This window comes from Trachymyrmex cornetzi, unplaced genomic scaffold (assembly GCF_001594075.2).
Source record: "Trachymyrmex cornetzi isolate Tcor2-1 unplaced genomic scaffold, Tcor1.1 scaffold56, whole genome shotgun sequence".
Classification (NCBI taxonomy): Eukaryota; Metazoa; Arthropoda; class Insecta; order Hymenoptera; family Formicidae; genus Trachymyrmex; species Trachymyrmex cornetzi.
This window is the reverse complement of record NW_017299871.1, coordinates 669,124-695,205: the sequence shown is the minus strand read 5'-3', so window position 1 is coordinate 695,205 and position 26,082 is coordinate 669,124. Positions and strand designations below refer to the sequence as shown.

The window sequence follows — 26,082 nt, the reverse complement described above, 5'->3', positions numbered from 1 at the left end:
TATATATATATATCTCATTTTTATTTATATCTTTATTTTTTTATATACTTTTTAATTGTAATTACACATCAGAATTATGTACTATAGAACAGCTTTATACCAAAGAAAAAAAGGAATATATTTTAATTTGTTTTTGGACTCACGTTTCTGAACGTTGTTTCTGTTCGAAATATTTTGCAGCTGAGAATTTACAATCAGCTATATCTAATTTACAAGCCCATTTGCGAGTGTGTATTCTTAATATCTTAGTAAGATCGTCATCGCTAATGTAATCTTCAAAGCCAATTCGTGCGTAAAGTTGTTCTATTAACGATGTTAACCATTTCTGAAAAAAAATTATACATATTAATCTTTCTCTACGGAATTGCTTACAAAAATTCTTGTAAAAATAAACATAAAAAAAACTGAATAACAATTCAAAAGCTTAAAATAGATATGCAACTTAAAATTTAATTGATATAATTGTGACATACTTTATATATGTCTTCATTATCGCGTCCTACAAAACGATTGTTTAAGTAAGGCAGATTATTGAAGAACGCTCGCCAGGGGAAATAATTATTTTCTCTTTTCAAATACATTGTAGCAGATATAACAGTTTCATAATCAATATAGTCTGCTTTTGCAAGGTTCATAAGATCATCAATTAATGCTGCGCGATTGATTTCGTGAATTGTTTGAATGTCCTGGTTTTTAAGATAATCAATCAGCTTCATCCAATGTTGTTTGTTATAATTTACACGATAATAACCTAAAAACAAATGTAAATATTTGTAAATGCAAAAATCTTAAAATAGCGAATATCATCGAATAATGTAGATACGTACATTAAAAATTATTAAATATAAAAATTTTTATATTTGCTATTTTTTCTGGTTTGTCTTAGTTTCTAATTTGATTTGCATAATTACCTGATTGCTGATTGTTGAATATTAAAAGTGATTCTGGTGATAAGTCTCTAGGTTTTTTTATTATTGTCCGTTTTGTTGTCAACCAAAATTTCGGCGTGGTATTAAAATACTCTGAAGTATTCTGAACTACTGCCCATGTAATTGGGATGTGCCATGTAGTATCATCAATAGTATTCTCATGTTTTTTAGGGAAGAACCGTTTTTGTTTCAAAGATATTGACTTTGTTGAAATAAAGACATCAACGATGGGATAGCCAGGTTGAGTTGTCCACGTGTCTAAGATAACTTTGACATCATCTTTTAAACCTTTCTTACCTACTTTTAGTTGAAGTGATTCATACAAGTGGTCCGGTATGGAAAAGTCATATTTTCTAAAAAATTAATTAAAAAGTGATTTATTCTTTCTGACAAAAATATCCGTTTAAAAAATAAAATTTTAAATTGTTATATCTTAAGTATTAAATTTGTTTTCCTGCTAAAATTTGACTATATATATACATATATATTCAAAATTTATTCAGTTAATTAAAAATTTCTTTTATACCGTAATAATATTTAAATTTAGCTGGTAATATATTTATGCAAATAATTAGAGATATAAAAATATTAATTACATTTTACAATTTCTAAACAAACATTTATTTAGCTATGACTGAAATATGATAGTTAATGTACAATCATTAATTCAGTTAACGTTTGACAATTATTAATTAAAAATGGAAAACGTTCAATTTATTAAAAAGAATATTTATAATAAGAAAGATATTATCGTTATATACCGTTTGTTAAGATAGTCAATTAATGCATTGTTGAACACGTCGGTTCCATATGTTTTTTCGACCATTCTCAATATGCTACCACCTTTATTATAAGTGATTGTGTCAAATATACTTTGAATTTCACGATTAGTTGATACATCGTGACTCATGGGATGTGTAGAGGAAGAACTGTCTGCTTTGAAAGCAGAATGTACTTGGTCAACCACAAATTGCGATTCCAACGTCGTATCATTAAACGCCTGGAATGCAAATAATAATTAAATTTATTATTTAAAGAAACATTTATTACTTGAGGAATGCGCAATATTTTTATTTTGATATTTATTTCATTATTATACTAAAATGTAGAAAAATATGTATATGTAGAGAAGATTGTAATTGACGTATTTGCAGTCTAAAAAAAAAATTATGAACATTTTCTTTAATTCTTAGAAAAATTCTATACGTATTAAAGATTTAAATTTCAAGTGTAATCATAAGTTGGCATTACATTGGCGGAGTGCATTAATTACGTACACGAGCGGGAGCGTGATATTCGAAGTATCTAGCAAATCCCTCATTCAACCACACATACTTCCACCACAGAGGACTGACCAAATTTCCGAACCATTGATGGGAGATTTCATGAGCAATCACGTTTCTGATATCTTGTTTGTTTGTAATCGGCGAGTGATTCTCGTCATATAACATACTCGTTTCCCTGTATGTTAAAAGGCCCCAATTCTCCATTGCGCCTGCTCCGAAATCGGGCAGCGCAGCCATAGAGAGTTTTGGAAATGGATATTTTGGCAATTTGTATATTGTTTCGTAGAAGTACATCAATTGAGACATTACAGATAGAGCGTAGTCGGTTTGATTAATAGCGTTGGGACGTGCGTATACAGCTAATTCAATTTCATTAGTTTGGTTAGATTTAAACTTGAAATCGGAAACGAGAACTGCCACTAAATATGTCGACATCGGTACTGATTCGAAGAAGGTATATGATGCACCACCATCGCTGTAACAATTTTTTAAGAATTCATTTTAATTTTTGTGTTTCAATGAGATTTGTAACAGTCATGTAATTTTGTTCTTAAAATGACAAATGTATTTATAATGTTCTCTATTGTTAACACTGTAATATTTTTTAATAAATTGATATTCAAAACACACACAGCATATTTAAAGTACACTTTTGTATCAAAAGAGATATTAATATATCAACATTTTATTGATATTAACATTTATTAATCAGATTTCATTCTCTTTTCTATTAGAGATAAAAAAAAATAATAATAACATAGTATCAAAGGAAAAATGTGTGTGTTGTGTGCGTGTGTATGTGTTTACAATTGATAATGCAAAGTTGTAAGAAAGTTGTTCCAATTAAATTCTTTTTAAGAAATACATTATGCATACATTATCCTTTGCACGTGTTGCGCCGTATTGCTGATAGGTGTGTAACCATTTTCTACGGTAACTTGAATAGTGAATTTCGCTTTCATTGCTGGTTCATCAAAACAAGGGAACATTTTTCTGGCGCTAACGGGTTCCATGTGCGAGGCTGCAAGCCATCTAGTACATCAAACATTTAACATTTAATTTTTAATGTAAAAATTTTTGTCACTGTAACTCCGATATATACGCCGCATCTAACAAAAACTTAATCTGTATTATTTACTATATTTACACTAAATGAACTATACCGATAAAAACTTTGTACCGTCTATAGAGGTGGGATATATGACTACTCATAGGTAAGATGTATGGCTCATGAAAAACTTATAAATAATGCTTAGAAATAAGACATAAAATGACATAATAACTTATAAAATATATTTACAAAGTTTTATCAAGGAACAAGAATGATAAATATGTATATAAAATAATAGATATTAATTATTATAATATATTTTGCATATATTACAAGTGTTACGATATGAAGTACATGCAATATTGTAATGCATTATTGCATTTAATGCATGGAATTCAATCCACGCACTTTATATGCTTTGAGTAAATTCTGTACGTTAAAAATGCCGTACATTCCGTATACATGACATTAAGATGAATAAAGAATATAAGAGTTAAGCACTTGTATTTTGCTATACTCCATTCTTTACTATCTCTCTATACTTATATATCACCAAATAATCATTATTGCAATATCTATAATAATCATTTTATGTGGGTTATGATATATGATTGCGCTACTTACTACATTGATTCAACTAACAGTAATTTCATTAATATTAACAGTAAAGAATTAAAATCGTAACAAAATACTAATATAATGTAAAAGCATGTAACAGAGTGGTTGTGTGCAAATTACCCCTACTCCTTCTATTTTTTCTGACTTCTGTGATGTAAATCTCCGCGCGGCGTAAATACCAGAGTTATCGTATAAATAAAAAAAAAAGATATAAAAAAATATTTCTTTACACTTCTTATATCAATTGTCTCCTCTAATTTTTTAAATCTATTTGGTGAACATGATAACTTAAAATTTAAAATTAAATTATTGTCAAGGCGTTATTGTAAAATTATCATTAACATGAAATAAATTATAATAAATGATAGTAAATATATTAGTTTTTAGAAATTTTTCTTAGCATTTTTTATAAAAACACGAATTTCTTGAAATAGAAAGGAAATTCAAGAAAATATTCAATGATAACTTGCTTGACACAAATTGAATAAATAATATAATAATAATGTTTAACATTACCTAGTTCCTGTTTCATTCGCGTAAGAACTTTTGTAAAAGCCACGAAGCTCAGCATTCAAATGACCTGTGTATTTGATTTTGATGTCCAATTTCGTTCCAGTAGTTAGATATTCTGTGAGATATATAATGTAGAATTCATATTGATTTAAGAATTTTTCGTTTAATTTTGGTACTTCTGTTCCATTGGCTTTCACGATTACTTCGGAAGGAAGTATTTCAATTTCCGACGAGTGTAAAATAATCTGATTTGTTGGTTGCATAATGTCGGCTTTGATCGTCACTTTTCCATCGAAAGTAAAATTCCCACTAAGACGAGGCGTAAGGGAAATGAAGTAATGTTTAGGACTTATATTGTTGGGTAGGCGAAATGTTAAGTTGTATTCTTGCAACCATGGAGTTAAAGATGCCGAATAGGAGTTATACCAGTCTAATTCATATTTAGCGACTTTTAAGGAGTACTCCAGAGATTTTTGAATCGACGTAAAGCTTGTTTTGCTAGCGTTTATGAATTTTTCAAATTTGTTCACTAAATTTTCGGTAGAGAAATGCTGCGATGCTCCATTGAGAATTGCGGCTATTGTACTCTGTCCTCCGTAGCTAAAAGGAATGTTGCATGTTTATAAACGTAGAAATGATTTTTTTATACATCCGTTGATATCGTTTAAATAACATTTTGTAAAGCCCAAAATAACTTGAAAAAATATATTTTATAGAGTATGTTATGTGTAATGCATTTTAATATGCAGGTACATTATTAAAATATTATACCTTGCGTTTATTTATGTGATTAAAATATTAAGTACTTGTATTCTGTTTTTCTTTATGAATTAATATTGTATAAAATTACTGCATTATAAAAATAACTTACTATTCTTCCATCTGTTGGTGATATTTTTCAACAAAGTCAAGAACATATTCTGCACCAAGGTGGCCAGAGTTATAAACGGCTGCAAAGACGCTTGTACTGTCCTGTTTGCGAATTTGGCCGGTATTATAATTGCTAATGGCAGAGTTCAGATATCTACACGAAAATAATAGAAGTAAATTTTGTAAGAAAATATATAGAATATTTACATACAATATTTGCTTAAACTTTATCGTAGTGTTATTTTCTTCTATCAGAATTATAGCTACGACTATATAGGCCAAATTAACGCTACTAAGAATTGTTAAAAAATTGAAATTACTTGTATATTATTAATGTAAACATTTTTAATTATATCAATTAATTAGAAAACGTTTAAGCTGTTTGTAGATAACTTATTATCTATAATAAGCGTCACAATATATCTTTATTTTGCTATCTTGAACAATAGTACTTCTATACATTAAACGGTAGCGGTAGTTCAACCATGTTTCAGCGTATATTTCAAACCTTACTTTTCCAAGATGGTGGTATTCTGACTGTATCCCAAAGCCTTTAAGATCACCATTTTGTCGGTCGCATAATTGGAATGAACATACTCATTCCACAAAAAATCCCAGTCTTCAAAAGTTCCGTGTCTTATGGCTACGTAGTACGCTGTGGGCCTTTCGTTCGGTTTGATACTATTAAATATTAAACAATTTAATATGTATATATAATACACACACACATATCTTATAAAGATACTTAGAGGCTACTTGAATATTAAATTTTATTATATTTTATTTTATGTCATATGTGTACATTATGGAGGTCTCAATAAAAATGACAGAATGTTCCTTACCGAGCAGTAGCATTTTCTTTCCATTTTTTGTATTTGTCTGCATAATTGTTTATACATTTGTCATTGTCAAGCTTACAGAGCCAATTATTCACCTCTTGTCGTAACAAAACTGTTAATCTATCATCATATTCCTTATCCTCATATCCTAGTTGAGCGTTTATGTCATCGATAAGAGACAAAATATAGGTCTAGAGAAAAGAAATATAAAATAAATATTGTTATAAAATATATATAATATGTATAACAGATTTCTTATATTTTACACTTGAATTTATACAAATATCTTAGAATTCTAATTGCTTGAATATGCATTTAAATAATTTTATAAAAAGAGAAAATATTAATTGCAAATTACTTAAAAAAATTTGTATGACAGACAATATAAATAGTTGAGGATTTCTGTTATAATTAAGATAAATTTGTTTGTTTAATTATGTGCAAATTAGTGTTCTGTAATTAACAAAAATAAACCTTGAAAAAGGGTTGAAGTTTGTGTCCTGTAAATTGCCTATTTAGGTATTCGAAACCATTAAATGCTGCTTTAAAAGGCAGATAATTAGTTTCCCTTTTAAGATAACTCAATCCTTCGAAAACCGTATCATAATTTAGATATTTTGCTCTACCCAGATTTAATAGATCGTCTACAATGCCGGCTCTATTTAATACATGAATATCATTCAGATTGCCGTCTTTCAATACATTGAAAATTTTTTGCCACTCACGGCTGTCATAATTTACACGATAAAAACCTGTAATAAAAATATCAAAATTAATGTTTTAGTAATTTTTATATAAAATGTACATGTAAGTTTTCTTAGAACTTATGACATTAATCCTTAATACACGCGATGATTTTCCGATCCTTTACAACACACGATGCGTCGTTCGTGTCCCGGATTAATTTACATTACTTTTATAAATATACAAAAATTAAGTGATTTTTACATATACCATAACACCTTTAAGAAAGATTTCAATATGTATGTATATTAAAAAATTGTATATAAATGTTATAACTTGCATGTAAATATTGTAATTACTTGTTGCTCCTAATATTTCAAACAAAAGAAATGCATAGGACACAGATGACTCAATTGTGTAATTTAAATTCTAAAAGTTTTTGTTTAATATTTTTAACATATATACAAAATTATTTTGTTGAAGTATTTTTTTAAATATAATATAATACATTCTATCAATTAGTAACAATTTAATAATTAACATACAATAATAGTATAACTGTCTAATAAAATAACGTGTATTAGATATTACTGTTCACATATAGCTCTGTACGTTATTTTTGTGTGTGTGCAGTTAAAAACACTATTCTATACTAACCTGATGATTGTACGTTGAATATAATCCAGTCGTTTGGATTAATTTCGTAGTAAGCGGTGGTTCTTTTGGTAGATACGAAATATTTTGGAATCGTGTTATTGAAATTTGGGTCTGTTTGTGTAGTAAACGTGATTGGGACATACCAAGTAGTATCCGTAGAAGTTTCATTCAAATTTCTCAGAAGAAAGCGTTCTTGAGTAATATTCATGATACCGTCGTCATTAATAGCGATTGTTACAACAGGGTATCCGGCTTTTGTAGTCCAAGAATCCATTATTGTTTTTACATTAATATGGAGATTTGAATTTACTGCTTCCCATAAAGTGTCTGGATGGCCCAATCCTTTCTCTTTGCTAAAAGATGTATTATGTTTGTAACAGTATAATCTCTCAAATGCATTAAGGGAAGGAGACATTAAGAGATTTTATGAGATATCAGTGATTTAAAATGATTTTAATCCATACATATGTAATCGAGTAGTAATAAATCAAATAATATATGTTACGTTATAATATATGTTAATTTAATAATAAAGGCAATAAATTAAAAAAAAGATTTGTATATTTAATTAAAATAGTATATTCTTACAAGTTATCTCTGATTTTATAAGTTATGTAGTTCCTTCAATAAATATTTTAAAATCGAATATCTTTTAGTAAATTAATTAATTTTTCTAAAATGCAATAATAGTTTACTGTATTTACTTGTTTTTTATATAGCTGCGCAATGCTTCTTCGAAAATTTCATTTCCAAATATGTGGCTCATCATACGTAGAATACTGGCTCCTTTGAAATAGGTAATAGTATCTCCCGTTCCTTCGATTTGCGATGTACTGAAAACGTCCCGAGTCATCGGAAGAGAAGATTCAAGACCATCTGCTATTAATGCAGGTTGATGTTGGTCTATCACGAATTGTTCCGTCATGTTCCATGTATTCTCGAGCTATAACAAATAAAGGTGTTAGAATACAAAAGTAAAATTGATTAATTGAATTTTTGTAAAATAATGTAAAAAATGTTGAAAATTTTGTAAAAATAAATTTTTTTTACGTTTTTTGATATTATTATGAATGTCAAGATAAATCAATAATTTATTTTTAAGAACGTTAATATAATGTATGATTACATGGATTGAGCAAAATTAAATTTTGTAAAAAAATTAATTAGATTTATAACATTTGTATAATTCTCGATTTTTTTTTCAAAATTATATTTTAACTATTCGATAGTTATATGTATAACAATAAAAATCTTGAATCTTACCAGTGCAGTACCGAAGTATTCAAAGTATGAGGCAAACGCTTCGCTAAGCCAAAGGTAGCTCCACCATTGTGGTGTTACTAAATTTCCGAACCACATATGCGTGAGTTCGTGAGCGACCACGGAAGCCACATCCTGTTGAGCTAACGCCGATGATTCTTTCTCATCGTACAGCATTCGGCTCTCGCGATATGTCACCAATCCCCAATTTTCCATAGCTCCGGCATCAAAGTCAGGAATGGCCACCATGTCCATTTTAGGAAATGTATAATTTTGATTAAACTTTTTACTAAATAAATCGAGGGCTTCAGTACCGATTTTTAATGCATAAGTAGTCTGATCGATGGTGGATGGTTTGGACCATACACTAAATTTAAATGAATCTGTAACTTTTTCAATTGGATCGAATTCCGCAATCACAAAGGCCACTAAGTACGTAGACATTAAGCTGCTTTGTTTGAAGACATCCCAGGTTTTGCCACCAGGTACTCTTAAAAGCAAATATATCACATATGTATTAAGGCAAAAAAATTCATTCAGGAAAGAAAACATATCGACAATTAAACTTTTTTGATACTTACAATATTTCAGAACTTTCCAATGGCATATTAGAGATAGTCTTATAATTGTCGTCTCTTGCTATTCTTATCGTGAAGTTTGCCTTAAAACTCGGCTCGTCGAAGCATGGGAAGGCATGTCTCGCGTATGTCGCTTCAAATTGTGTTGCAGCTAGCCATCTAGTTTTAAGTAGAGATTCTTATTAGAAAGCATCATGACATTTATTGGGATATATTTATAGCGTATATTCTTTTTATTATTTCTTTTATTGATATGAAACAGATCATACATTGACATATCACTTACCTAAGCTCTCCATTTTCGTCGAAATAAGAACTCTTATAAAATCCGATCATGTTGTCGGATAAGATTCCACTGTACGCAAAATTAATTGTCATAGTCGTATTTACTAGAAGTAGACGGGGAAGGGTAATAGTGAACTTTTCAGTAATATCGTCATACGAAGTCGGAAAATTAGATGAGATAGAAGATTCCTCGAATGTCAGAAAAGACATTTTATCAATTTTGATGTTTCCCACATGTAGCGTAATAGTGTTAGTTGAATTTTGTACTACAGCATCAATTTTTGTTGTTCCCGTAAATGTAAAGTTATTAAAATCTGGAATCAATATAATATCGTACGAAAGGGGTTTAACGTTTGTTGGTAATCTATAGTCGATGGATTCATCTTGTGAGATATCCAGATTTCGCATAAGTGTACCTGGAAAATTACATAAGTTATCTTAAAGCTGCATATACGAAACAATTCAAAAAATGATACATTGCAAAATTGTCACACAAAATTAGCTAGAATTAGTAATCGCGCGCCTCAACTTAAAGATGTGCTATTATATAGATTGATAATATTTTTTATTATTAGTTTACGTGAATTTATTATGAGTTTATGTGAGCATTTAATTTTATAACACTAACATTTTATATATATAATCTTGTAAAATTCAAATTTATTTTTGAACACGGACAAATATTGATAGACAAATATCGAAGAGAATGCATGTTTATTCATATAAAATGCAAAAACACATAATTTTATGTATTAGTGTTATATAGGTATACGTTTCAACTTTTTTATAAATATTTTTTGAAAAATTAATCAATACAAAATATGTGTGTATTAAATATAAAATAGGTAAAATTACCATCGTGAAGAGGGGAATTGTTTGCTACGTTTCCGCAGAATAATGTGATTAGAGTGCAAAGGAACAAATATTCCCGCGAAATCCTCATCTGAAAGGATTGCATAATCTTTGGTGAGTTTCGAACTGTATAAAGATATTCGTGGACACATTATATGCGTGAACACATAAATTTTTTTATTTAGTTAGTAACTTAATCAAGTATGTCGTATAAATATTTACCTTGTATTTTATTTAAGTATAAAATTTGCCTCAATTATTGATTAAAAAAAAATAACCTGATAAAATATTAAAATACTTTTTGAGCAGATCTATACATGTACGTATTAAATAAAATGGAGAAAGCTACCCGCGCGCGTGAGATTTAATGCTTCCAAAATTTCTTACAGCAAACTTATGCCATTAACACAATAGTCTTTCGAAAATAGAAAAATTTTAACTATTTAAAAGTTAATTATATTTACCTTTACTAAAAGTGTCATCTCATTTATGGTTAATATTGTTATTTTTTCATGGTTTATATTTTATTTCACAATGTTATAAATGTTCGTAATTTTGTCTATATAAATAAGCAAAAGTTTATTATATCCACAATAATATGGCGTCACCAAATAACTATTTCACCACTTTTCCTAATATTTCAATCACCTTTAAACAAAATAATTATGGTAGAAAGATTTGTAGTCACACGTCTATCGCAGACAATAGATGTATCCGCAGATGTATCCGATTTTCACAGCACATAAACAATTCTCACGAATAGTTCTCGATCAAATGAGACCTTATTAAATACGTTTTGGTTTTTGTTACCGATAGATTATCTATAATATATTGATATGTTATCAGATTTGTCAATGACGATGCCGTAATTTTTTCATATAAAACTATGTTATCAGATGTATCTTTGCTTGCACAAAACGTTACGTGCGCTAGAACAAACCAATAATTAAATATCTAGAAAAAATACGCGAGAGAGTGACAACAAGATATTATAGATTAGAACTTGCAAGATTTATTGTTACTAATTGTATCACTATACAATTGTTTGCAGCAAGCTATTTTCAAATCAATTTATATCGATGATCTATAAATTAATGCAGTTTCCATGTAGAGATACAACTTTATCAAATAATTTTCATATATTTGTAACATCTTTAAAATTATTCTTGATGCCTTATAAGATTTATAATATTTCATGAAAAAGCGAAGTCTTGAAGTAATTAATAGATTATGCTAAATCAAAGTCGCGAAATCATTTAATTATATTAATTAAATTATACGATTGTATTAAAATTTCTCAACTGTCTTGTGAAAAATCATAGTTTAAAAAATTATATTAAATAAACATACAAATCAAGTTTTACATTATATTTGTAATTAAAATCTGCACTTACTGACCATTATCTTTGAGACAATACAAAAGCCTGACAAATAATATATCTTTTTATAGAATAGAATACATTTGCAACAAAATAAATGTCAACGCAATACATAATATTTGATAGTAAAATATAGTACATCTATATAATGCTAAAATCGGATTCTTCTAAATGTATTTAAAACAAACTTTTTTGTTTTTAAAATATGTTTTTAATTTGAAAGATACATGCCTAATAATGATATTGTAAGTAACTATTATAAGAAATTATAATAAATTTTTAGAATTATGACACATGTATTATAAATACATTTATATCATACATAATTATATTATAAATATAAGTATGATGATGCTTGTATTTTTTAAAACATGTACGCATGCACATTTAAGTGATAATCAAAGATTTTATAATTCCGCTCATAACAATATGAAATTGTTTTATTTAAAATTGTTTTGTGTTTAGAATGTTATAATATAGTTTTGACTTAATTAAGGAATTGATCTACAATAATATGGCGTCACCAAATAACTATTTGGCTGGAAAGCCCTATAACTTGTCATAACTGATTTTTTCTTCTTTTATCTGTTATCTATGTACTTATACATATAACATATATAACATTACGAGTGAGACAACAGTGTATTTACCGCGATAATCTCTGTCCTCTATTATAAATATAAATGTAGAAAATTGCATTTGAAGCAATACAATGTCTCCTACTGTATAACGTATATTATGATAAAGCGATACCTCTTCTGATAAGGATAAATAGCGAATATAATACAAAAATATAAACTTGATTACTTTGTTCGTGACTTTACAATTTCTTTTTCTTGTAAAACGTAATAAATGTTTATTAGAAAATATATATTCAAAATAAGATAAAAGTTTAATGTTTAAATATTAATTTTATTTCTTGATATTTTAATCAGATAAGATCTAATTATTCTACTGAAAAAAATCACGTCACAAAGTCATATAACGGAATCATATAATTAAGACAAGTAAATCAATAACGGATCCAAATCAGTACGTGATTTTTTAGAATCACGTAATTTGAAAAGTCACACGATGATGTATTTTTTCTTCTATTTTCATCATTCAATTTTTTAAATCAACCCAGTAGCCGATACGATACATTGCGGTAGAGTATATAATTAAGTCCAAATGTGTATGTAACACTTATAATTTTAATAGCATTCGAATATTTTTTTTTTACCGGCTACTTATATCTAATTATTGAAATGTTACTAATAGTCTGATAAAATCATTGTTAATTATGCTAGATAGAACACTATTATTTAGTATTATTTTTTATTACATTATCGTACATAAAAATTTTATTTACAAGATATTATTATTAACAATTATAATAATCTTTATGAAATTCTTTTTTTTTGATGATGTTATCGATAAAATAATCGAATTTATTGTAATATAACATTTGTAGATGAATTTGAACCTTTATGTACTAACCATACACGAATTTTATTTACTATTGTTTCTATCAAATCTATATTTTGCTCTTGAAGTTTCATAATTTGTGGTACTTCCATTCCAAGCTTATCTAAAAGTGCTTTCATCTGAAAAGAAGTATTGTAATTATACTATTTTAGCATAGAAAACATTATTTTATATATATGTTTCTATACTATCCACAAAAAATATATATTTATTATAAAATATATAAAAAAATACTTAAATATATAAAAAAATATTAAAAAAAAATATATACTATATTATTTTTAACTATAAATTTTTATTAAATATATATACAATAAAAATATTTATACATATATACATATAATTTTACATATTTTTTTATGACTTTTATGCAAAATCTGTACCTTTTGGATTTGTTTCCTGGATACAACATTCCAACTAATATCATATACTAAATCCATTGGGTCAACGCTGTAATAAAAAATTTAATGTGTTATACAATTCTGTGATTAAAAGAATATATGCAATTTTTGAAATATTAGATAATATAATAAGATTATTACATAGTTGTAAGTTTATCCCAGTGATTCATTATAAAATCCATGACTACATCGACATTTGGAAAACCTCCATTTAATACGGAATAAATGATACGATGAATATCATTCTTTGTGATTGGTGCATCTTCAGATACAGTCATATTTAAAAATTTCTCGATAATGGTCGGGTTTCTAGAGTGTCCCAGACAGTATAATGTTTGTTCAGACATGTTCGTGTACATATACAGCAATTTGTTCCAAATAGTTTCATTCGCTTGTTTTATACCATTACAAAATATCCATCTTTTCGTATGAAATGAAGTTCTAAAGCAGTTTTTAGAAATGTTATATAATATATAGAAAAGAATTACTCTCAATATTATTTACTTTTAGCAAATAAATATTCGACAAGATAAAAATAATTTGTATAACAAATTATTTTAATACATATATTACATATTATTTGTTTTTCTTTCCTTAAATATATAATATTTCGTATTTACCTATTTGAAAGTATCGTTGAGTTTTTTAAATAATCAATTAATTGAGTATAGACTTTATTTAAGCATGCAGGATGATCAAAAACGCACGCATCCTCAAGAATTGCATTTCTCGTGAATTTCGTGAAGTAATCGTCATTTGGACGATCCTGTGTACCTACAGTTTCTACTATATTGTTCATCAAGTCCAAAATGTATGACTATAATTATATAAATTTTATAATACATCAATTTTATAATACATTTATATAAATGAAATATAGAGCATTTTAACCAATTACTATAATAAAATAGGAATATGTACACTATTAAAACGGTACACATATCAATGGATTTTAAAATCAGTAATGATTGGGTTTATTAAGTTCTATATATTATCTGTGTGAAACATTTCTTAATAATTCTTGCACAGATTTTTTAATTATTCTTGCATTTTATGATATGTAATATTATAATTTACCTTAAGCAATTCACCTCCTCCATTATAAGCAAAATACTTAGTTGCATCTCTCAAAATTTTAAACAATGAGAACCATACTACATAATCCGTTTCACGTCGTAAGTATTTTGTAAGGTCCATAAAAATTCTAGGATCTAATTTATCCGTGAACATAAGGTGAATTGCATCGTTAATTATCCGTGCGCGATTCAGTACATGTATTTTTGTGTAATTCTCAGAATTCAGATAATCAGCAATTTTCAACCAATTTATTGTGTCATAATTCACACGGTAAAAACCTAAAATTTTAGGTATAATTCAAATTTATATATTATCAAATATTGAATTTTTTAATTAATATCTAAATAATCTTTATAAAAAACGTATAAGTCTTACCAGTTTGTTGAACATTTACGATAATCCAATCTTGTGGGTCGACACCATCGATTACGAGTTCTTCAGCTTTTGGCGACAACCAGTACGTTGCTAAGGTTGATGAAAAATTTGGATTGGTGCGAGTTGCAAAATTTATTGGTACCCACCACTTTATATTCGTAATATCTGTTCTAATGAGGTTCTTACGTACACCTATTTTTTCATACGGTTGAAAATATTCCTGTGTAATCTTTATCTTTCCAGTATGTTGATCTCTGATTACTGTAATAAGAGGATATCCTTTCTGTTCTATCCAGGTATCCATTACTTCTTGAATTTTGAATTTGTTTTGAGATATCGCTGATTCATCAAATGCATCTTGCAAAGCAGCCCATAAATCTTCAGGCTTAGCTGCGCCGTACTTGCTAATAATTTTTTAGATGAACATTGAGTTTATAGATTACCTATTGTAGCATTATTATAACTTTATAATAATTTTATGAGATACTACCTAAGAAGCCATAATACTCATGCATACATAACATTCTAATGTACAACATATTTTGCATTATATATGATATATTTCGCTAACTTGGTCGTTAAGCGATAGATATACACAGGTACCGAGAGGTAACCTTCACTTCGCGAGAAAAGAAAGAAAGGTTGAGAATGTATACATATTCTGACCGCGTCGATACCGAGAATAGAAGCGTGTTTTGAACATAATTATATATATATATATATATATAAAAACACAACGTATAATTATACATAATAAAGTAATATAAATTTTTATTTGTTGTAATATGTTAAACAATTGTTAGCTATATATTGTGTATTAATGACTTCTATTATTATTTAAATAATAGTAATTTAATAGCCTAATTAAAAATATATTTTATAAATCTATTTTTGTATAAAATTATGATATTTTACTAACTGTTTATTAAGATATCTGATGAGTCCTGTGTGGAATACATCATCAGAGAGACAATGTGAAAGCATTCGTAAAAGCAGAGAAGCTGAAATGACAATCGTATTTTTTAAGGAAGGATTTGCGACTTTTTTATAAGATAATTTTAAGTTAATTTTAAGCAATCTGCAGTTATTATTTAATATTTCACCTTTTTGATTTTTTAATGGAGAAAATTTTAATTTAATTTCTTCAATAGTATTAGGCTCCAAATTAAGAGGTTGCGTGTATTCTAAACTGTCCAAAAATAGGATTGAATTTAGCGTTTCCATAACTAAAAAATCCATAACTCGCCAATCTTTATAAATCTAAATATAAAAAAAAATCTGCTTAATATTTATGTACATTTATGTATATTATATTTAAAAATTATGGTATACTTCTAATTCTGATATTTTTTTTCTTAGAAGAAAATCGTAAATATATTTTACAAAAACTGTTAGATGGAGAAATGCATAGTGATATATTTTCAAAACACAATGCTTGATCATGAAATAAAATAAAATGTATTTGTGAACTTTATTATCAAATTTTTACCTTATCAGCAGTGTAGTATTTGAAATATTCCGCAAGTCCTTCATTCATCCATATGTAAGTCCACCAGGAAGGACTAACAACATTACCAAACCATTGATGACTTGATTGATGAATGATATTATTTGCAATTCTATACAATTCATCGGTTGAACTTCCCTCTTCATTGTACAGTATTGTAGCTTCCCTATAGATAATATAATTGTAATGTATATTATCAAACATATGTAAAAGTTTATTTCACAAATATTGTAAAATAATTTAACACGTTACTTTATATCATCTATATCGTTAAAAGACTAATTTTTAAATATTTGTAAAAATTTGTAAAAATATATAACATCATCAAAGCGAGGACAAAGAATATTTTTGCAGATGTAATACTTTATATACAGACAAAATTTGCGACATTGCAAAATAATACATGTCTATACGTTATGAAATATTCTATTTCTCTATAGCATTATGGTGTAAGAATTTTTAACTGTAGAAAATTAGTGTAATACGATTTCATATATAAATAGATTTTTAATTCATATAAGCATTTATGAGATATCACATCACCGATATTTGATGTATTGCCATACCTTATTTTTCTGTGAACGTGTTATTGCATTTCTACGCACGTATCATGACATTACCTGTAAGTGATAAGCCCCCAACTTTCCATGTCCTTATTGTATCCAATAACATATCTGTCAGGAAGCGCAACATGATCGATTTTGGCCAACCGAACGGAACTGTTGGTGTATCGTTCCAATTCGATCGCCGCCTTCTGGGCGACTTCGTGGGCGAAACTTGCTGAGGAAATTACACTGCCTCTGCTCCAGACGTTGATGGTTCCATCGGAATTGCTTATATTACGAAGATCGAAGATTAGGAAACTGACTAGATACGTTGATATGACGGGCGATTCTTCAAAATGTGTCCATATCTTTCCGTCACTCTCGTCGATTTCCGATTCTTCGGAAATCGGCATGTTCGAAATAGCCGTGTAATTACGATGATGTTTGATGGCAATCTTAAAAGAGGCCTTCAATGCCGGCTCGTCCCAACAGGGAAAAGCAGCACGTGCGTAAGTTGCCATGAAATTTGTCCCGGCAAACCATCTATTAAAATTTCGGCTGTTATTATATTATATTTTTAAAGACAATGATTTATTTTTATTGTATAGTGTTCCTATCAAAATTTATATACTTATAAAATATTTACTTATATAAATTACGAAGATTTTGTTTATTACTTTATTTTTTATATATAATTCAGAAACCGATAATGAATGATTTCATACTTACACTATATGTTTTGTGTCATTAACATAAGAACTTCGGTAGAATCCATATGATCTATCATTCAATATACCAGCAAATTTCAGATATAAAATATAATGTCCAATAGATAGTTCCTTGTCAAAACCAAGAGTTAAAAGTTCTGTTATATTGTTACTGTTATATGTAGTTGGAACGTAAAAATCAAATCCAGTGTTGGTTTTCAGAAAAGATACGTTTTCATCTATTATCAGCTTCTTTGTATGCAGCGTGATAGTTCTCGTCTGGTTCAAAATTTCTATATAGACGAGTACTTCGCCATCAAATGTAAAGTTGTCTGACGTAAGATGCGGATTCAACTTAAGATCATAGAATAGAGGTTTTGTGTGATTAGGTAGCCGATAATTTATTTCCTTATCATTCAGATTTGAGTCTTGAATGGCAGCGGCGTCTATTGCGACGAATGCAAAGACAATGTAGATAATTTTGCATGTCAGCATTCTGAAAAAATGAAAGAATTAGTTTAAATTTCTTTTAAATATTATCGATAGATTTCTTTCTATTAAAAATCCACAACAAACATAAAATGAAAAAAAGTCTCTTATACGTCGTTATTATTATGAATTTACTGTCTTGTCACTTGAATAAATGCTAATTATATTCTGGTATCAATATTTTTACATTTTCGGATTGTATCAATTTAGTACGTAACTTAAATTTAAGCAATTTATACCTAAAAATAATAAACTATAATTTGATAAAATTAGAACTTTTTATTTGTTCTTATAAAAAATATTATTTTTAAAAATATAATTATATGTATATATATATAGACAGATTATCCTATTTTAATTTGATGTTTAATATTTTAATAGAACTTAAACACGTGCGTACCTTGTATTTATAGAAACGTAGCTTCGCGTTCATCAGAGAAGTGTGAATGTAATACCGCAAAGTATAACAATTGTGGAAATGCGTCTCTGCGTCAAAACAACTAACGTGACCGTAGTGTTAATTAAGCGGATTAAGCATATTAAACAATAGCAGTGAGTATCATGTTCAAGGCTGAGTTTAGTTTTACATAACTTCAACACAAACGAATGGTGATCCCGGGGAAAAAAGTCCCATATATAGTTATATATAATTATATGTAATGTTATATTCATATAACTTATTGTGGGCATCATAAATGTTGATTTTAAATGATCGTTGTGTTAAGATTTTTATAAATAATTACAAAAATATATTAAATTATTGTTTATTTAATTATAAAAAGTAATTTCTAAGTAAAAATACAGAATATAAAAGTTGTAATAGTGCTATGATTATAGAACGTATTCAATTAAAATTCATCGAATAATTTAAAATTTAAATCAATAATTTTTGAAAAAGAAAATAAGAATTCTTATATACAAAAACAGTATGTAAATATTGATTAGTTTAACAGTAATAAAATATTCTTTTTACGTACCTACATTGTTAGATGTTACAAGATCCCATGACGATTATAGTGATTATACTAGCCACTATTACTTCTCATTTATAGACCTCTTTGCTACGATTTTCGGAAACGTTTGATGTTAATAAAGAATGATCGTTTCGAAAAAGCAAAGCAAGGCAAGTAATTTTGCTACGTATAGGTGATATGGCACGACTTTTGAATATGCGGTTTTATATTTGCAGATATAATAGTAAACACTATTGGGCAATATTTAAATGTAAAAATTTTAGAAGATTATATTTACTAAAACAATATAAGTAGCATAAGGAAACAAAAAAATAATATTCATTAAATAATTGTAAACATTGATAGAAAGTAATTGTAAATAAATTGATCTAAATTAATTAAACATGTTAAAGTAAGTAAATATTAATACAATTTTGCATATTATTAAGTATATTTATATATAGGAAAAATAATAATATAGAAATTTAATTTTAGAGAGGAATACTATAATATTCAATACAATATGTTTTTACGTACATTTTATTTAAAATGTAAATATATAATGTTGTAATAAAATATATTTAAGTACAAAACAAAAATATTAATATAAAATTTTTTTATATTAAAATATACATATGAGAAAAATAGTGAAGATACAAAATACATAACTTATTGTAAATTAAAAAAGAAGGAGCTTTTTCATAAATTCTCAACTATAAATATTAGAAATACAGATAGATATCTATTTTAAAAGATCCCTGGTTATGATTCTTTTACAGTCTTATTTTGTATTACAAATGATAAAAATTTGTTATACTCTTTCGTCATGCTAGATTTTCGGTCGTCTATTATATTTTGAATCTTTTTGGATGCTTCCTCGTTGAAATTACTTTTCACAAAATCACTTATCTAAATTATAAAAATTATTACAAATTTTATTATTATAAATTCTTAAAAAATTTTGTCTAAGTTTGTATAGTTTAATTATTGATACGAAAAAAGTAAATAAAAATAAATATAATTATAATTAAGTAAAGATATAACATGCATTTAAGATAATAAAATTACCTTGTCAAGTCGTTCATTAGAATGTACGCTAAAAATAATAGCCATTAGCACTTTTCGTTTTGAGATTTCTCTATAAAAGAATTTATGAAAGATTTATAATTAGTAAGTAAAAACATAATTTATAATTAGTATTAATATTAGTAAGTTTATAATTAGTAAAAAATGTTATTACCTAGGGCTGATTTTTTCTAAATTTATTAATATATAGTTGAGTACCGCGTCGTTGTCTGAATGTTCCTGAATAATGACTTGAATAATATCATAGTAATGATTATTTTGTAAATGATTGTTTATTATTTCATTCGAGACGCTTGTATTTATAAAATTAATCAGAATATCAGGATCTTCAGAGCAAATCAAGTAATCTAATATATTTTTGTCTTGGTTAATGAAATATGTATCCATTAATTTATTCCAAGTAGTTTTGTTGGCTTGCATCATACCATTACAATAAATCCATTCTTTTAAGTTTGCGGATATTCTATTTTTTAAAATAAAAAGATTAGTCTATAACTCTTTGTGTAGCAAATAAGAATTTATTATTACTCTGCGTCGCACATTGAGAACTTTATCTCAATAAAATTACCTATATGTTTCAGGATTTGCAAGAACTTCATTTAATTTAATAGTGGCTATTCTCTTGCACTCGGAGTGATCGAAATAACATGCCCATTTTAAGGTATTGACTCTTGTAAGCTTCATAAGTTCATTTTCAGTAGGATCTTCTTCGTATCCTACATTTTTAATAAGCTCGTCCAAAATACGTAGTATGTATTGCTATGTAGGATTATAAAAATAATTCATTTAATGGTCTTTCTACTCTGCTTAATTAAATATTGAGTATAAATATTTTTTATTATTAAATGTAATAATGTTACCTTGATATAATCAATGTGTAAAATTTTGTAAAATTTTTCCGCATACATGTCAAAAAAGTTAAACATATGGTATAATACTATAAAATCGGTCTCTCGAGACAGATAATTTGCAAGATCCAGAAATATCTCGATATCAAGTTGATCTGCGATCATAAGATGATAGGAGTCATCAATGATTTGAGCTCGATTAAGTACATGTATTTTTGTATAATTGTCAGAGTTGAGGTAGTTTGCAATTTTTCGCCAATTCGAATCATCATAATTAACGCGATAAAACCCTGTTGAGAAATTAATTCATATTAAAAATCATATTATTAAATATTTTCGAGATTTATTAAGAAATGTGTTAGAATTTTTTTTTATATTCAAGGCGCATATACAAGTAAATTCCTATTATAAACTATAAAATAAATTATTACTGAAATTTTGAAGAAAAATTATACTACGGAAACTAATACTTCTTCATTAGAATAAAATTATTGGTAAATGTATACTTGAGGCATATTCACCCGTTTGTTGTACATTAACTATGATCCAATCATTTGGATCGATTCCGTTAACACTTATATTTTTATCTTGTGGTCCTAGCCACTGAGTAGGCAGAGTTTTGGAGAAATCGGGATTCGACCGCGTAGCAAAAGTCAAAGGTATCCACCACTTATCGCCATCGGTATGTTCATTTTTGCTTTTTGAACAGAAATGTTCTTGGACTAGTATTGTTTCACCAGTGTCATAGTTTCGGGTCACGTGTACCATAGGGTAATGCCTTTGTTTTACCCAGGTATCCATTACCTCTTTCAATGTATAGGCATTATGTGGAACATCTGATTCATCGAGAGCTGCTTGAAAGGCATTCCATAAGTCGTCGGAAGTAACCGAACTGAACTGGCTACACAATGTAAAATAAACATGAAAAACAATGTAAAAAATCAATCTTTTATTTGTTTAATTCATTTTATAGATCATATAAAAAATAAAAAAATTTTTAATACTATTATTGTACTTATATATATATATATATATGTATATATACATATTAATATATATAGATTGAATTATATAAGCTTTTTAAAAATTAACCTGCCTTTTGAATGACAACCGGCCTTAGCATCCTTATATATTTAATGTTTTATATGCTATATTATAATAATTCGTATATCTATAAGTATCAAGAATTATATATGTTACTTACTGTTTGTGTAAATACTTGATGATACCTTTCTGAAATACTTTAGCAGTAATAATATGCTGTAACATGCGCAGTATAGCAGGTGCTGTGATAATTAACGTCAAAACACGATTAATATAACATAAGGATATTTATAAATTTGCAGATATGTTAGGCAAAAATCGATTTGTGAAATTTAAAACAGAACGTATATTTTTTCACGTTCTTGTGAAAAATTTAATATATAAGTAAATAATAATTCCTATTTTTATCATTACTCTTTCCTGTTACTTCGTATTATTTATATGTTAGGGAACTAGGAGATTTATTTACATTTACTTCTCACCTTTGCCGTAACTGGAATAAGAAAAGTGTGAATCAATTTCTTCACGAGTTTTGACTTCGAATACAATAGGTTTCATTTTCTTAGCAACATCAGTATCAAGAGCTTCTTGTTGAACCTTAACAACGAAGAAGTCCATTATACGCCAATCTTTGAAAATCTGGAAACATATAAAAATCTAGAAAATTTCAAAATTAAGATTAACTAAATATAAAATTAATGTAATATTATTATTACTGATAAAAGTAAATAATTTAAAGTCTATTTTAATTTAATTAGTAATTATCTAAAATATGTAATTATTAATGATATTTTCATAAAAAAAAAAACCATAACCGATTATTTGTATTTTTATATTTAATAGTCATATATAGATATAGAGAGATCTATTATTTCAATTTATCTGTTATTTAATTTATCTGTCATACGACTTTTTGAAATACACAAATGTGAATAAATTCAATTTAATAACAAACAGTATTTAAACAGTATTTACCTCATTGAGAACATACTCTTCGAAAAATGTTGCAAATCCCTCGTTTAGCCACACGTGAGACCACCATGACGGGCTAACCAGATTACCAAACCATTGATGTGCTATTTCATGTGCTACTGTCACTGCTACTCGTTGTTTATGAAACATTGTATCTTTTTTTTCATTGTACGCAAAGTCTTTTTCGCTAAAAATGATTTTATAACTCATTGTCAGTTATGTATATATTATCTCTTTTTGTTCATATAATGTTTACATATAATTGTTTAAATTAGATATAAGAGTTTTTATGGTCTTGACAATTTACAATTTATAATTATGGATCTTTGTCCTTAATTTTTCTTAATTTAGAATATGACTCTATTATATTTTTACACTTCATCATCTTTATATCTTCTTCACATCGCTCTTAATGCCGTTTTAAATTCATAGTTAAAAATTGCCAAAAATGTTTAAAATTATTTCGAAAAGATATAATTTAAACATAAAGAAAATAAAAATTGACTTGCAGTTGGAGAAAAATCCTGGCTATTTTTTTTCACAGAGTTTTGACAATTATATAGCATTAAATATAAATATACATCAATAATCTGATAACATGCAAATTATATAATATGTAAAATCACAAAAAATTTTCTATTTATGATGCAAGGAGAATATGCAAAATATAATAAGAATTGTTTTGTTAATTTCGCTTAAATTATATTGTATTACGCTGTATATTTCGCTTAAATTATATTGTATTACTTATAAATAATAAGTCCCCAATTTTCCATGGCACCAGCTGTCAGTTGCGGAACTGCTAAATGATCCATTTTTGGAACTTTGTCGGTAATATTGGTATATTCTGTTAATATGTCTGTAGCCTTTTGAGCAATCTCCTGTACAAGTTTTGAGTGCGGAGCCAATGCTGATCTGCACCATATATTGAGCGTTCCATCTGCGTTAGGAATATGTACATAATCGGACACTACAAACGCTACGAGATAAGTAGACATGATGGGAGTTGTATCGAAGTGTGTCCATATCATATCATCTTTGTCATCCGATTGATCCCGTATTGGCATATTTGACACAGCTGTGTAATTTCGTCGATGTTTTATGGAGATATTAAAAGTGGCCTTTAATGCCGGTTCGTCCCAACACGGGAAAGCTCGTCGCGCCCAATTTGCCTCGAAATGCGATGCGGCCAACCACCTATCACATTTCAATATGACACGTTTTCAATAACGGATACATTATCTAGTGCTAAAACGAGCGAAATGTTTGGAAAACGTACAAATGCGGTTTAAGAATCATATTTGAATAATAATATTCATTTTTTTGCAATCTGGTTGTGACATATGTATCACTCCGATGCCTTTGAATGAGGACAAGCACATATGTTTGTTTAAAAATTTAATAATATAATTTTATTGGAATAATAATAATAATAATTTTATGCAATGTGTAGGAATTAAAAAAAAAAATCAATTTTTCGATTACAATCGAAATTTATTTTTTTATTATACATGTTTAGGAAAATATTTCTGATAAAATTTTGTTTTAAAAATGTATAAAAATATTTCATTATAAATTAAAAAAAAAAATGTAAAATGTAATAATATATAATTATACATTTAAAGAGGATGTTTAATTATATAAAGATATTCTAAAAACTTTCACATATATTATAATAATGATTGCAAGAATAAGTAAATGAGTGGATAATTTTAATGAATCATAAACGAGAATAATACATAATAATTAAGAAGATCTTAGAATATAATACATAATAATTAAGAACATTTTTAAAATTTTAATATTGGACATTTCTGTACTTACACTTTTTCTCCTTTCTCATTGGTATACGATGTTCTGAAGAAGCCATGCAATTCGTCATTTAGAATACCGATGAATTGTATATATAGACTATAAATTCCAGGGGATAATTCATCATTGAAATGAAGAATTAAGATTTCTGTTTTATTGTCATAATTATGCGTCGTCGGTACATAGATATCGGTATCGCTGCTGATCAATGATGTTGCTGTTTCATTTATAATTAAATCCAGTGCGTGTAAACTTATGTCTTGAGATGCACGACGAATCTCGATGATGATATGCGATTTACCATCAAAGGTAAAATTATCCTTTTCAATATACGGTATAAGTCCAATGTTGTAGTGTACTGGCACTACATTGTCTGGTAAACGATAATTGACTGTGCTCAAATCATACCCTGAATCTTCGTCAACAGAAAGAGCTGTTGCAGCGGTGAATATTAAGCCAACATTTAATAATACTTTCAAAAACGCCATGCGAATTCTTTTTTCAAATATCTGTACAAATATTACTTCCAATTATCATATTTCAAAAATATATTGGTTTTTAAGAAAAAGAGTTTGTATATAAATATTATTATACATAGTGTCATTTTTAACATTGATAATGACCCAAAGAGAGAGAAAGGAGGTTGAAACGTCTATTTATATTCTCAATTGTTCTTGTATTATCTGTTAGTTTATTACATTAAATTTGAATTGTTTTGACTCGTAGCCCTTCGTATTACATTAATTTTATAAATATTATTGATATAAATTTTGTGTAGCTACTATTTGAATTAGTTTCTAATTAAAAAGAAAAATACAGAAATTATCTTAATATTTATAACACAAACATACACACGTATATAAATATTTTAAATGAATAATTTGATTTATTTATATTACCTAGTCAGAAATGATTGACCGAATCGGCGTTGACGGATCAGTACTATTGACGTCAATCAACGTTGATTTAATTAATTATTTCTAGTGCGGGGGGGGGGG

The 26,082-nt window shown here is 27.3% G+C and overlaps 1 protein-coding gene across 1 annotated transcript in view; it reads right to left on the bottom strand.

Moving 5' to 3' along the window:
* LOC108765865 (uncharacterized) overlaps positions 1 to 26,082 on the bottom strand; it is a 42,697-nt gene that overhangs the window by 8,652 nt on the left and 7,963 nt on the right. Inside the window, 32 exon segments of the mRNA XM_018514734.1 lie at positions 144 to 325; positions 474 to 751; positions 912 to 1,282; positions 1,691 to 1,929; positions 2,207 to 2,690; positions 3,092 to 3,247; positions 4,401 to 4,997; positions 5,269 to 5,421; positions 5,781 to 5,948; positions 6,110 to 6,297; positions 6,581 to 6,858; positions 7,448 to 7,800; positions 8,152 to 8,390; positions 8,711 to 9,197; positions 9,289 to 9,444; positions 9,572 to 9,986; positions 10,426 to 10,513; positions 13,301 to 13,387; positions 13,652 to 13,718; positions 13,811 to 14,110; positions 14,290 to 14,486; positions 14,747 to 15,024; positions 15,122 to 15,525; positions 16,041 to 16,122; positions 16,225 to 16,381; positions 16,611 to 16,794; positions 17,249 to 17,716; positions 17,903 to 18,376; positions 22,461 to 22,542; positions 22,783 to 22,939; positions 23,276 to 23,459; positions 24,020 to 24,289. Coding sequence (XP_018370236.1) covers positions 144 to 325; positions 474 to 751; positions 912 to 1,282; positions 1,691 to 1,929; positions 2,207 to 2,690; positions 3,092 to 3,247; positions 4,401 to 4,997; positions 5,269 to 5,421; positions 5,781 to 5,948; positions 6,110 to 6,297; positions 6,581 to 6,858; positions 7,448 to 7,800; positions 8,152 to 8,390; positions 8,711 to 9,197; positions 9,289 to 9,444; positions 9,572 to 9,986; positions 10,426 to 10,513; positions 13,301 to 13,387; positions 13,652 to 13,718; positions 13,811 to 14,110; positions 14,290 to 14,486; positions 14,747 to 15,024; positions 15,122 to 15,525; positions 16,041 to 16,122; positions 16,225 to 16,381; positions 16,611 to 16,794; positions 17,249 to 17,716; positions 17,903 to 18,376; positions 22,461 to 22,542; positions 22,783 to 22,939; positions 23,276 to 23,459; positions 24,020 to 24,289 — 8,223 coding nt within the window.